Raw genomic sequence first — 12500 nt, 5'->3', positions numbered from 1 at the left:
AAAGAGAGAGAGTGATAGGTAAGGAGAGAGAGTGATAGGTAAAGAGAGAGAGTGATAGTTAAAGAGAGAGTGATAGTTAAAGAGAGAGAGTGATAGTTAAAGAGAGAGAGTGATAGTTAAAGAGAGAGAGTGATAGGGAAAGAGAGAGAGAGTGATAGTTAAAGAGAGAGAGAGAGTGATAGTTAAAGAGAGAGTGATAGTTAAAGAGAGAGAGTGATAGTTAAAGAGAGAGTGTGATAGTTAAAGAGAGAGAGTGATAGTTAAAGAGAGAGAGTGATAGTTAAAGAGAGAGAGTGATAGTTAAAGAGAGAGAGTGATAGTTAAAGAGAGAGAGTGATAGTTAAAGAGAGAGAGTGATAGTTAAAGAGAGAGAGTGATAGTTAAAGAGAGAGAGTGATAGTTAAAGAGAGAGAGTGATAGGTAAAGAGAGAGAGTGATAGGTAAAGAGAGAGAGTGATAGGTAAAGAGAGAGAGTGATAGGTAAGGAGAGAGAGTGATAGGTAAAGAGAGAGAGTGATAGGTAAAGAGAGAGAGTGATAGGTAAGGAGAGAGAGTGATAGGTAAAGAGAGAGAGTGATAGGTAAAGAGAGAGAGTGATAGTTAAAGAGAGTGATAGGTAAAGAGAGAGAGTGATAGGTAAGGAGAGAGAGAGTCAGACAGTCGGACGGGGACTCACCGTCGGCGAGGTCCTCCCGGATGGTGACGCGGGCGGTGGGGTAGTGTCCCCCCAGGCGGCCCCCCGTGGGCAGGGACAGCGTGACGTTGAAGCTCTCCCCGTCCTCGTACAGCGAGTCGTCGATGAGCACCACGCGGCACTGCTGCTCGCGCTCGCCCTTCCCGAAGCGCAGGACGCTGGCGTGCTCCTCGGGCCGCGAGATGTAGTCCGAGTACGACAGCACGCCGCCCGGGGCCGTGCCCGAGGCCGACCCTGGGGGGGGGGGAGGGGGGAAGGGGGGGGTCAGTGTGTGTGGAGAGGACAGATAACGATAACCACAGGCGGTCGTCCGCGCTTGAAGAGCTTAACGCGATATAGACCCTACCCACCCCCGGCCGGACGCAAAGACCAGCGCTCAGAGCGAAACGGGCTGGGGGGAGGGGGGGGGGGGTCGTCCATGGCATAGCGGGCCAGGAGGATGAGGTACAAGCAGAACGGCTTTGAAGGTGGAGGTTGGACGCGTCGGTGGTGCTGCACTGTGGTCCAGGACATCAGGTCGGGGGGGGTGGGGTCGCCGTCTGAGCAGGGCGGTGCTTGATAAAGCTTTCATCAAGGAGATGAATATACACTACCGTTCAAAGGTTTGGGGGTCACCCAGGCGATTTCACGTTTTCCCATGAAAACTCACGCTTTTATTCAACGGTGTGTCGAATACACGAAGACGTAACTGCACAAGGGCTTTCCATCACTTCTAATCCTCGAGGCTTTTAACACGATGAGCCAAACAATGTACCACACAGAACACAGGAGTGATGGTTGGAGACGGGCCTCTGTACACCTGTAGATATTTTATAGACAATCTGCCATTTCCAGCTAAAACAGTCATTTACCACATTAACATTGTCTAGACTGTATTTCTGATTTATTGTATGTTATCTTCATTGAAATTCTTATTCTTTTTTTTTAAAAATGACATTTCTAAGTGACCCCAAACTTTTAGAACGATTTTGTGTATATATATATATATACACACAAAATCGTTCTAAAAGTATTTATATATATATATGTGCATGTGAATAAAATACAACGAAGACTTCCCAACCATAATATATTGTTGTAAAAGTGTTCGATTATATGCATGCTGGCTCTGTAATTAATCGATGAATCCATTTCTCATGTTCCCTTCAATCATCGCTCTGAAACGTATCTGTCCGGAGGAGAGCTGTTGCCAGTAACGAACAGGGCGGCCATCTTGTTACGTTTCCTATTGCCATTGTACGTGATTGACGTCATTCAGCGTGTCGGGGGGGGGGGGCATACCCTGCTGAGTGTAGCACACCACCAGGAGCTCCTGGCTGGCGTCTCCGCTCCGGTGGACGGGGACGAAGAGTTCCCCCATGTCTTCCTCCACCGTGTAGACCTGGTCCGGGATGAAGACCGTGGACTCTGGGCAACGAGGACAGAAGAGGAGATGGAAGAAGAAGGTGAAGTCGTTGCTTGATCATTGGTCGTTTTCAATCCGCGGACGACCCGGGATGTCTTCACGTTGGGGAATCGTGAGAGTTTGGGTTTGAGCTAAACAAGGATTAATTTAAATCCACAGGGAAGGCATTCAACCGGGGAAGTCATGCAAACCTTGCGTAAAGTAGAGAAATAAGGGTTTGTATTTGGGTGAGATCGGTGCCATAATCCTCAGATTCTCCTCTCTGACCCTTATGTCTTATATACTGGGTTATAATTGAACGACATCCAACACTTATTATTATATATTTATGTCCCTTCGCAAAGGAGAGGTTATAAAAGTGTTACATATATAATTGGTACCCCCAGTTTCTCCGAGCTCCTCTGTAGCGGGAGTGAGTTGTCAGTTTGACACTGCTGCTCCTCTTAAGCATATATCCAACACCTCTCCAGCGACACACATCTCTGTTCTCGCCCTCTCTCTTGCACGCTGCGCTTTTCTCCTTTTCTCCCTCTCTACACCTCAGGCTTTGTTTCTTTAATTCTTTCTTGCTCCCTTCTTTAACTCCCTCTACCTCTCTCTTTCCATATTTTTCTCTTTCTCTCTCTCTCTCTCTCTCTCTCTCTCTCTCCTTCTCCCTCCCTCTCTCTCTCCCTATATCTCCCCTCTCACCCTCTCTGTGGCCCAGAGAAAAGGGAGAGTGATTGAGAGGGAGGGTTGAGGCTGGTGAGATTCTCATCCATCATAGCCAGGAGCCAGGCGGCATGGCAGAAACAACAGGGAGAATAAATGTCATTGTGATTTTCCCTCGGTCGCGCGGGTACCAATAAATACACCAGGAGACCATAAGTTTGTTCCAGATCTCTGCGTGAATTCGTCCTTGTCTCGCCGCCGGTCTCGCCTGCGTGTCTCTCTCTATCCATCCGTTCCTCTCCATCACAACCTCTCCTGCCACTTCTCATCTGGATCGCTGTGGCTCACACCAGGGGGCAAGTGAGCCGGCACGGGTGTTTGTGTATCGGTGGACGATGGGGGGAAGTGGGCGTGTCCGAGCGAATCGCATCCAAAACGATGGCCACTCTTGTGAGACATAGCAAAGTAGATCCGAGCAAAAGAACCGCCCGCTCTTTTAATGGTCTAGCATGGGTGTGGATATGAGTGAGTGAGTTGAGTCACTGAGCGAGTGAGTGAGTGATTGTTTGTGTGAGTGAGTGAGTGAGTGAGTGAGAGTGTGCGAGTGAGTGAGCGAGTGAGCGAGCAATGACAAACTCAGGCAGTAAATGATCATTCTACTGAGAAACACGGTGAATTAGAGCATGAAATGTCGAGAAAATTGAAAAGATGATTATTCAATATCGAAACGTACAAAAAGAAAAAAATTCATCTGAGTGTGTGTGTGTGTCCATCTCTTACAGATGATGTCATCGATATAGCGCAATCCGAAGAACCCCAGGAGGTCCAAACTACTCGCTCTGTCACATCTTACTCTTTTCCCCCAATCATTCTCTCTGCCGCCCTGGTCTTGTTGTGGAAGCTGTCAACAATGTGTCTCTCTCCAGGGGCCCACACACACACGCACACACACACACACATACACACACACACACACACACACACACACACACACACACACACACACACACACACAGGCTCACACACATGCTCACACACACACAGGCACACACCCTGATCCACACAGCAGACACTTGCACAAACACACACAAATACACGCACACAAACATGCAACCACAAACACACATGCAAGCAAATACGCAGACATAGGCAAACACACACACCCACACACCCACAAAGTGGTACAAACATTCACGCTGACTCTCTCTCTGTCTAATTCCCTTCTGCTGTCTGTTGCACTTCTCTTCATCTTCCCCTGGTCTTTTATGTTTTCTCCCTGACTTCATACTCCAATTTTGCTCCAAATGCAATCACCTCTTTCAACCTTGTGCACCGAGTTGCGCAAAACAGTCGCCCCTTTAAGACACGTTCAGGGCAAATCCACCCTTCAAGGTGTGAAATCCTTTACGGGCATGTGATCTTAATCGTACCTTGCCCCAAAATAACAACGGATGCGGGTACAAAACAGTTGTTGTGATGGGCTTTCATATCGGCGGCTGACAACTGTGTATTATTGATGAAACATGAATATTCAATGACTACAGTGAGAGATTGTATTATTTTCTTTCATTCTCCTCACACTTCTTTCTGCCCGATTTCATTAAAAATAAACGAGTGATGATTTAATTAGACAGTTTGCATTTCTGTTGGTAGGGGAGTATGGGAGAACGCCGAGACGATCATCCTTCAGGGTGAAGTAGAGTAACCTTTATCGGTTTCCTGGTCGCCATCTCAACGTTTATCGGGATCGCTTTAACCTCTTCATTCACCGGGGGACAGTGGAGCGCCCATTTGGTACACATAAAACACCAGGGAATGAAGGGGGGACACTTTTCTTGGGTCTTAGGTCAAAACAGAACCTCGGAGCGAACAAGTAGACTAATGACAGAGTGAGTGGTGGCCGCGAGCCCCAGACACATGAATCATTACTAAAAGGGGATGTCTACGACGCCGTCGCCAAACAGTGTAAGCAGCTGCTCAACTCAAAGTACTGCTTAGGCGGCAGTAGCTTTCTCAGTCCATGTGTGTGTGTGTGTGGGGGGGGGGGGGGGGATTAAACTCACCATGTCACAGTGTGTGAGTGAGAGAAGCTATCGTGAGCAGCATCCTCATCATTAGCCTGCTAGCTACAAGCTAATCATACATGACACACAAACGACAAGCAATCTCCTCCATGATGGATTTAAACGGGAGGGTTGACAGTAAAAGCCGTGCATATATCATTCATAAATATATGTTACCTTCCATCACACTGCTCATTATTTGCATATATTTGTGGCTGTCGGCATCTGTTGCAAGCTATTGTTATGAAGTTGATGTTAGAGGCGTTGATCGTCCCTTCTGGGGGGGCCGACTGACAGACCACACAGAAATGCAGCCCTTCATCATTACAGTCACAATTGGGGGGCTAGGGCATGTGGCTAACGCAGCCAGACACCATAGTTACTTGGATGTCCTTCCACCCTATTAGGGAGTAGGGATGGGGGGGTGGAGAAGGAGCGGGAGGAGGAGGAGGAAAGGGACTGTGAAGCTCTGTCACATTAAGACGATCCCAGGAGGAAATGGCTAACAAAGCAGCCCCTGCCCTCACACAGACCATAATTAACCCACAAGGGACGACAGATTGAAGAAAACTACAGAGCCATAGAGAGAGGGAGAGAGAGGGGGAGACAGAGAGAGTGTGAGAGAGAAAAAGAGAGAGAGAGAGAGAGAGAGAGCGAGAGAGAGAGAGAGACTGAGAGTGAGAGAGTGAGCGAATAGAGAGGAGAGAGAGAGAGACAGAGAGAGGGAAAGTGAGAGAGTGAGGGAGAGAGACAGAGAGAGAAATCCAGGGAGAGAAAGAGAAAGCGAGCGGTAGAAAAAGAGAGAGAGAGGGAGAGAGATCAAGAAAGATATAGACATACAGATAGAGGGACAGAGTGATGGAGATGCAGAGCGACATTTGTAAATCTGGAAGAGTCTAAATGAAGCTGGTGGATCTAGCTCTGGTTTGGACTAGGGGTATGAATGTTTCAGTATCTCAGCGTTCGATTGGATTACCATTCTTGGGTTGAGATCATTTCAAAATCAAATCAATTGTGAAATCGTGTGGCAAATGAAGACATGAAAGTAAATTAAAAGTAAACTTTGATAAGGAATATGAAGTTCTAATAATTCTTAATTATTTTTATTTGCAAAGTTCTGTTTCATCATCAAAGACGACAAAAAAATGTGTTCCTTACGTGAATAGTGACCGTTTTTCCACCCCTGCTTTGGCTCTGGACTAAAATCTGCTCTTCAACAGACATGGGATCAGTATTTTACGTGTGCACAGTGCGTGCAACCCTGAACCTCTGACCGAGGTGGTAGAGTCTGTATAGGTCGTGCACCACGGAAAGCCTGACCTTGGATCAGCGGTCTGACCAACGCGCACACCATCCCACCGTCACTCACCGTCGTTGGGGTCCAGGATCTCCACCGTGGCGGCGGAGGGGAACTCCAGAGCCCCCATCACGGGGTCCGACAGGAGGATCTGGAAGGTCTCCGACTGCTCGTACCGGCCGTCTGCCAGGATGCGGACCCGCCAGGTGGCGTGGGTCTGACCCGGGTTGAACTGGACCTGCTTCTGGGACTTCCCCTTGAAGTCCTGGTCGCGCTCTGCCGTGCCGTCCTGAGTCCCGATCCCTAGGAGGAGAACCGGGTGGGGGTTGGACTGCAAGTAGACTCGGGACATAAGAAACGACTGCTTCGACCGAACCGTGAAGGAAATCGAGCGATAAATCAACGAAAAAACAAATCTTACCACAATCACGAAAAGATATAACACACAGACATAGAAATGGAGCACAGATCGATACACTTAACGGACTCTGTGGTGATTTACTGTAATGTGTAAGAAGGGGGGACAATTTGTAGAGGCAATGTTTGCCTCCCGGCCCCGAGAGCTTGTGGGTTCGATCCCCGACCCACCCTTAAGAGCGTGTTCCCCTTCCCCGAACCCTGCTACATCACTCCCGTAGATAAAAGCTTCCAGAAGATAATAATAATAGTAATAGGAACCGCCATCCTATTTCATGAAACCCAACCGAATTGTTTCCACTTCCCTGTACATGCGTTACTTCTCGCCGTCTTGAAAATAAATCAACATGTAAATGACTGGGCTGGTTTAAAATGGGGGCCCTGAAAGAGTTGAAGTGTGATGCGCGAAGAGAGAAAAGACGGATGAAGAAGCAGATAACAACAAGCATATTCCCATGCTTTAATGTGCTTCACAGAGACAGGTAGTGTTGTGGGGGGGGGGGTGAAAGAGAGACATAAGTCTGTTTCTTTTAAATTGGCTTAGCAGTAGCTGAGCAACGAGGGGGGTGTGAAATGAATTTGTGTCTGAGGCTTTTAAATATTCCACCTTACTGAGATGGATGAGATGAGTGATGATCTCCCTTGGGGTGACATGTGTGTTTCTGGTGCGTATGTTTGTACAGGTTTGTGTGTGTCTGTGTGTATGTGTTTGTGTGTGTGTGTGTGTGGGTGTGTGTGTTGGAACAGGTTTGTGTATGTTTGTGCGTTTGTGTTTGTACAGGTTTGTATGTGTTTGTGTGTGTGTGTGTGTGTGTGTGTGTGGGTTGGAAAAGGTTTGTGTATGTTTGTGCGTTTGTGTTTGTACAGGTTTGTATGTGTTTGTGTGTGTGTGTGTGTGTGTGTGTGTGGGTTGGAACAGGTTTGTGTATGTTTGTGCGTTTGTGTTTGTACAGGTTTGAGTGTGTGTGTGTGTGGCTATGTGTGTGTGCGTGCCTGGTGTGTGTGTGTGTATGTATGTGTGCGTGAGTTCAAGCGTGTGCATGTATTCATATTCGAGGTCGGTGGAGTTCATGTTTGTGGGTGATTGTGTTTCAGTGTATATTCTCTACTTTTGCTCATGTACTCAACCACCGTCTATCATATGAGTCTATATGGAGACGACGCGATCCTGCCTGACATGGAGTTCGCTAACCCACCATGCTGGAAACCCCCCCCCACACACACACACACACACACACACACATTCATACCCCCCCCCATCTTCGATCGAGCTCCGTCGATGGTCGGCCCCATCAAAGAGACATCAAGGAAACTCACAGGGAGTGAAAGCACGTCTCTACTTTAATATGTAATGCTGGCCTGCCATCGCTCGCACTCCAACATGGCAGGAAGAGCATCAGAATGGAGCACTGGCTCCAATGAAGTATCGTTATTTATTTGTTTGTATCGTAGATTTGTTCTTTTTTTCAGTGCCTGTGCCAACGCAGATGTAAATTTAGGGGTGACGGAGTTGAAGTGTTGATGGTGCTGTTGGACGGCACACACAGACACACAAGCGCACGCAAGCGCACACACACGCACATGCACCTACTCACATGCAAACACGCACACACACACACACACACACACACATACATACACAGGCTTACTCAGGCACAAACACAGAGACACACACGCACAGGCACACACACACACACACACACACACACACACACAGGCTTACTCAGGCACAAACACAGAAACACACACACACACACACACACACACACACACACACACACACACATACACAGGCTTACTCAGGCACAAACACAGAAACACACACGCACAGGCACATGCACACACACGCAGGCACACACGTACGTTCACACATACACACCCACACACACATTCCGTACTCACACAAAACCCACACACAAACACCCGATATTGGATTGAACAAAGGTTTTACAAGAATCTATAACCTGAATCTGAACCCTGCAATATAATTGGTGTATTTCTTCTTTTTTTCAAAATCGTTATTTTTGTATTTATTGTATACAGTTTCAGTAGCCACATGGGGGTCATGTCAGAATAGCCTAGTACAAACCTCCCTCACTTCTGCAGATAAAAGTATTTCTAACTTTTGTTAATGAGTACATTGGTAACCGCATGGCCGATATGATCAGGTTTGAGCTTTGAAGACTTGCCGTGCTTGTGATTTGTGTTTAATACGCAAGTTATCAGGGCGTTTTTTGCCAAACCACATCAATAATATTATTTTCGAAGAAATCGTCTTGTTAGTGTGAAATTCGCTCGTTTGAATATGGCCTGAAGGTATATTGCTTTTTATTTTTAAATAGGGATTTTACTGTATTTCTGAAGCAGTTCAAGTCTTCTTCAAGTGTTCACACATCTTACAAATCATGTTGTATTTTCTGTCATGCCTGCAAGGGTGATTTCATATTGAAAATAATATAAATATTAATTGATCTGGAGACTCAGTGTAGTAACCCCACACACATATATATGACACATATTGTGTTATACATCTTAAGATCAGACACAGAAAGATCCTGCTGTGGAAACCCCTTCTATTAACGTAACAACATAGAATGACATGGCACACGTCTTAAGGCTCCTAATGACTGAACCTGTGATCCTTCAATTCTATGGGAATTCAAACTGTATCCAAAAGTGACGTTTATTATGGTGTGCTTTGGCTTTTGTTAACAAAAGGTCTGAAGGGACCAAAAACCACTCAAAACTTAACAGTCACTGCATTTTAATTCCTTCTAAAACGTTAAGACAATGATCTGTGTAGCCCGCGCGTGTGTATGTGTGTGTGTGTGTGTTTGTGTGTGTGTGTGTAGCACACGTGCATGTGTGTCTAGCATGCGTGCGTTTGTCTGTGTGCCAGCCAAGTCTTGTTCTCGTTGAAACGAAAACACAGGGAGAAAACCTTTCTTTGCTGAATTTCGTATGCCTTTTTGTACTTTTTACTTTAGGGAACCCACTCAGCCTGACGACAAAGCTGCGAGAGACCTGCCCTCACGCCCCCATCCACACACATGCCTCTCTTAACCTGGCAAATGTACAATGGCTTTCACTTCTGCCTCACCCTCTCCCTCCCCCTCAAGATGACAAGAAAAAGAGAGAGAGAGAGAGAGAGAGATTGACAATGAACCAGATTGAAGAGTGAGAGAGAGCGAGAGCGAGAGAGAGAGCGAGAGTGAGAGCGAGAGAGAGAGCGAGAGCGAGAGCGAGAGAGAGAGAGAGCGAGAGAACGAGAGCGAGAGAGAGAGAGAGAGAGAGGGTGAGAGAGAGGGTGAGAGAGAAAGAGAGAGCAGGACAATCCGTGCATGCAAACAGAACTGGAAGGGGTGAAGAGGCTGGGGCCATGACTTATGCCAAAGAGGGAAGAAATATAATATGATAGATTCAATTCCATTTTATCCTCCCCCCTCTCCTTCCCCAGTCCTCGCTGCTCATTTCTTTCTTCTGGCTCTTCTGCAACACAGGACTGTAGTGAGAAATGTAAGGAAAGCCAGATGAGAAAATGCAGAAAGGAAAGGAAGGTATGGGGGGGGGGGGGGGGGATGTAGATAAAAATGGCAGAAGACGGGAGGGGGAGAGGTGGAGGAGATGGTAGAGGAAAGGGAAGAGGATGCAAAGGAAGGGAGAAAGGGAACAGATTTAGGGACATAAAGAGAGTGACAAGAAGAGATGAAAAAGACGGGGAGGAGAGAGGAGAGGAGGGGACAGGAGGGGAGAGGAGACGCAAATGGAGAAAAATAGATGTGGAGGACACAGAGATATATATACCGTATATATATGAATATATAGAGAGAGAGAGAGAAAGAGAGAGAGAGAGAGAACAAGAGAGAGCGAGAGCACAGCAACAGGTGTGTGTGTGTGTGTGTGTGTGTGTGTGTGTGTGTGTGCGCGTGTGTGCATGTGTGTGTGTGTGTGTGTGTGTGTGTTTGTAGGAGAGGGGGGGACGGACGGACGATGGAGTGAGGAGGATAACCACACGTTCAGTGTTAATAAGATATGAAAAAAATGCTATTCAGCGTGGACTGACTCACAGTGGAGACAAGAAGGGAAGATATAACAAGATGACAGAAGAGAAGGGTGGAGGGGTGAGGGTGGAGGGGTGAGGGAGGGGGGGTGAGGGAGGGGGGGGAGAGCCTGTGTGTTGTAACGAGCAGCCAGTCAGCCGGTCGGAGCTCAGATCACAGCTTGGACCTCTGGAGGAGGGGGGGGGGAGGAGGAGGAGGAGGAGGAGAGCACAGCTACTGCTCTTGTAGATGCTATTATCTAAGAATGCATCTATCTCTCCATCTTCTCTATAACTATTTATCTGTCCGTCTGTCTGTCTCTCTATCTATCTAACTATCTATTTCCCTGACTGTCTGACCCATCCCTCCATCTGTCTGTCTGCCTGTCTGTCTGTCTGCGTTAACAATTACCTCGCCATCTGTGCCATCTGTCTGTCTGTACGTCTGTCTGTCTCTTTGTCTCCCTCTCTCCATCGCTGTATCTGTTTCTCCGACTGCCCGCCTGTCTGTCCCATCTGTCGGTCTGTCTGTCTATTATCTGTTTCCCTGTCTGTCCGTGCGTGCGTCCCCCCCCTCGCCCGTCGCACCACGCCCCCTCGGTATCCCCCACCCATCCCCACGTTCACCCCGCCGCCGATCCGACGAGACGCCCCCGCATTCCCCTGTCACGGTGGAACGCTAATGCCTGCAATTCTCATTTCACAGGGATTAGCGGCGCGCCGCGGCGACGCGCGGCGCAGTGTAAAACCAGCTTACTGCCGTCCCCGCCGCCGCAGCAATCATAACACATCAATGGTAAAACGAACCACTTGGTTTCTTTTACGCAGTGAAATGCACCATGTGGCTTCTTGACTCCTCGCGAGTTGATCCTCTCCTCGCTACTCTTCCCCCTCACGCTGTTGTTCCCCACGTTCTCTCTTTAAGTCCGGCCCCACAGTAGTATTATGCCCGGGGCAAGGGGAACAGTGTTTTCTTATTACACACGCATTATGAGAAAGGTCCGTAAAGAGTCTACCCCCTTTATTAAACACCCCCGTGGCTCGTGGCTGATCACAAATTAGTGCGGTGCGGCCGCTCAGTGCTGTCTGCTGGGAAGAGAGAGACGGAGGAACGGACTGACCTTTAGAGGAACCTTTGAACTAAACGTCCAGCTCCAATCGAACGGAAGTAAAGAAGATGCTGGACATTAGACGGAGAGACAGACAGACCATGTAGACAGACATACGGACGGACGGCATGAACAGACAATAGAGAATAGACGGAAAGAAACACAGTACAGACAGAGGGTTTACACAGACAGTAGATATGGACAGTGCAGACCTAACGGGAAGACATAATGTACAGACCGAAAGACAGACAGACAGACAGAGGGGAGACAGACAGACAGATAGAGAGTCTAGAAAGACAAGACCGACAGGCAGACAGACAGACAGACAGACAAGAGGGGAGACAGGCAGACAGATGGCAGACAGCTAGAGAGTCTAGAAAGACAAGACCGACAGGCAGACAGACAGACAGACAGACAGACAGACAGAGGGGAGACAGTCAGACAGATGGCAGACAGATAGAGAGTCTAGAAAGACAAGACCGACAGACAGACAGACAGACAGACAGACAGACAAGAGGGGAGACAGGCAGACAGATGGCAGACAGATAGAGAGTCTAGAAAGACAAGACCGACAGGCAGACAGACAGACAGACAGACAAGAGGGGAGACAGACAGACAGATGGCAGACAGATAGAGACTCTAGAAAGACAAGACCGACAGGCAGACAGACAGACAGACAAGAGGGGAGACAGGCAGACAGATGGCAGACAGGCAGAAACAAGGGTTGATTGACAGACGGACTGACCAATGAAAGACGTCTCTCCCAGGTAGCCCCGGCGCTGGACGATCATCTCCAGGAAGGAGTGGTCTTCGTCCACCACGTAG

General features: G+C 48.0%; 1 protein-coding gene across 1 annotated transcript in view; it reads right to left on the bottom strand.

Annotated features, from left to right (window-relative positions):
* Positions 1–12500, bottom strand: part of LOC307077572 (FRAS1-related extracellular matrix protein 2-like) — a gene marked incomplete at both ends in the record, with an annotated part of 69914 nt that overhangs the window by 32771 nt on the left and 24643 nt on the right. The window contains 4 exon segments of the mRNA XM_079739001.1: positions 677–928; positions 1976–2101; positions 6183–6413; positions 12421–12500. The exon segment at positions 12421–12500 is cut by the window's right edge and continues 67 nt beyond it. Coding sequence (XP_079595127.1) covers positions 677–928; positions 1976–2101; positions 6183–6413; positions 12421–12500 — 689 coding nt within the window.

Source organism: Pollachius pollachius (genome assembly GCF_949987615.1).
Source record: "Pollachius pollachius genome assembly, chromosome: 6".
Lineage (NCBI taxonomy): Eukaryota > Metazoa > Chordata > Actinopteri > Gadiformes > Gadidae > Pollachius > Pollachius pollachius.
Note: the sequence above shows the minus strand (reverse complement) of the source record. Positions and strands in the feature narration are given on the sequence as shown.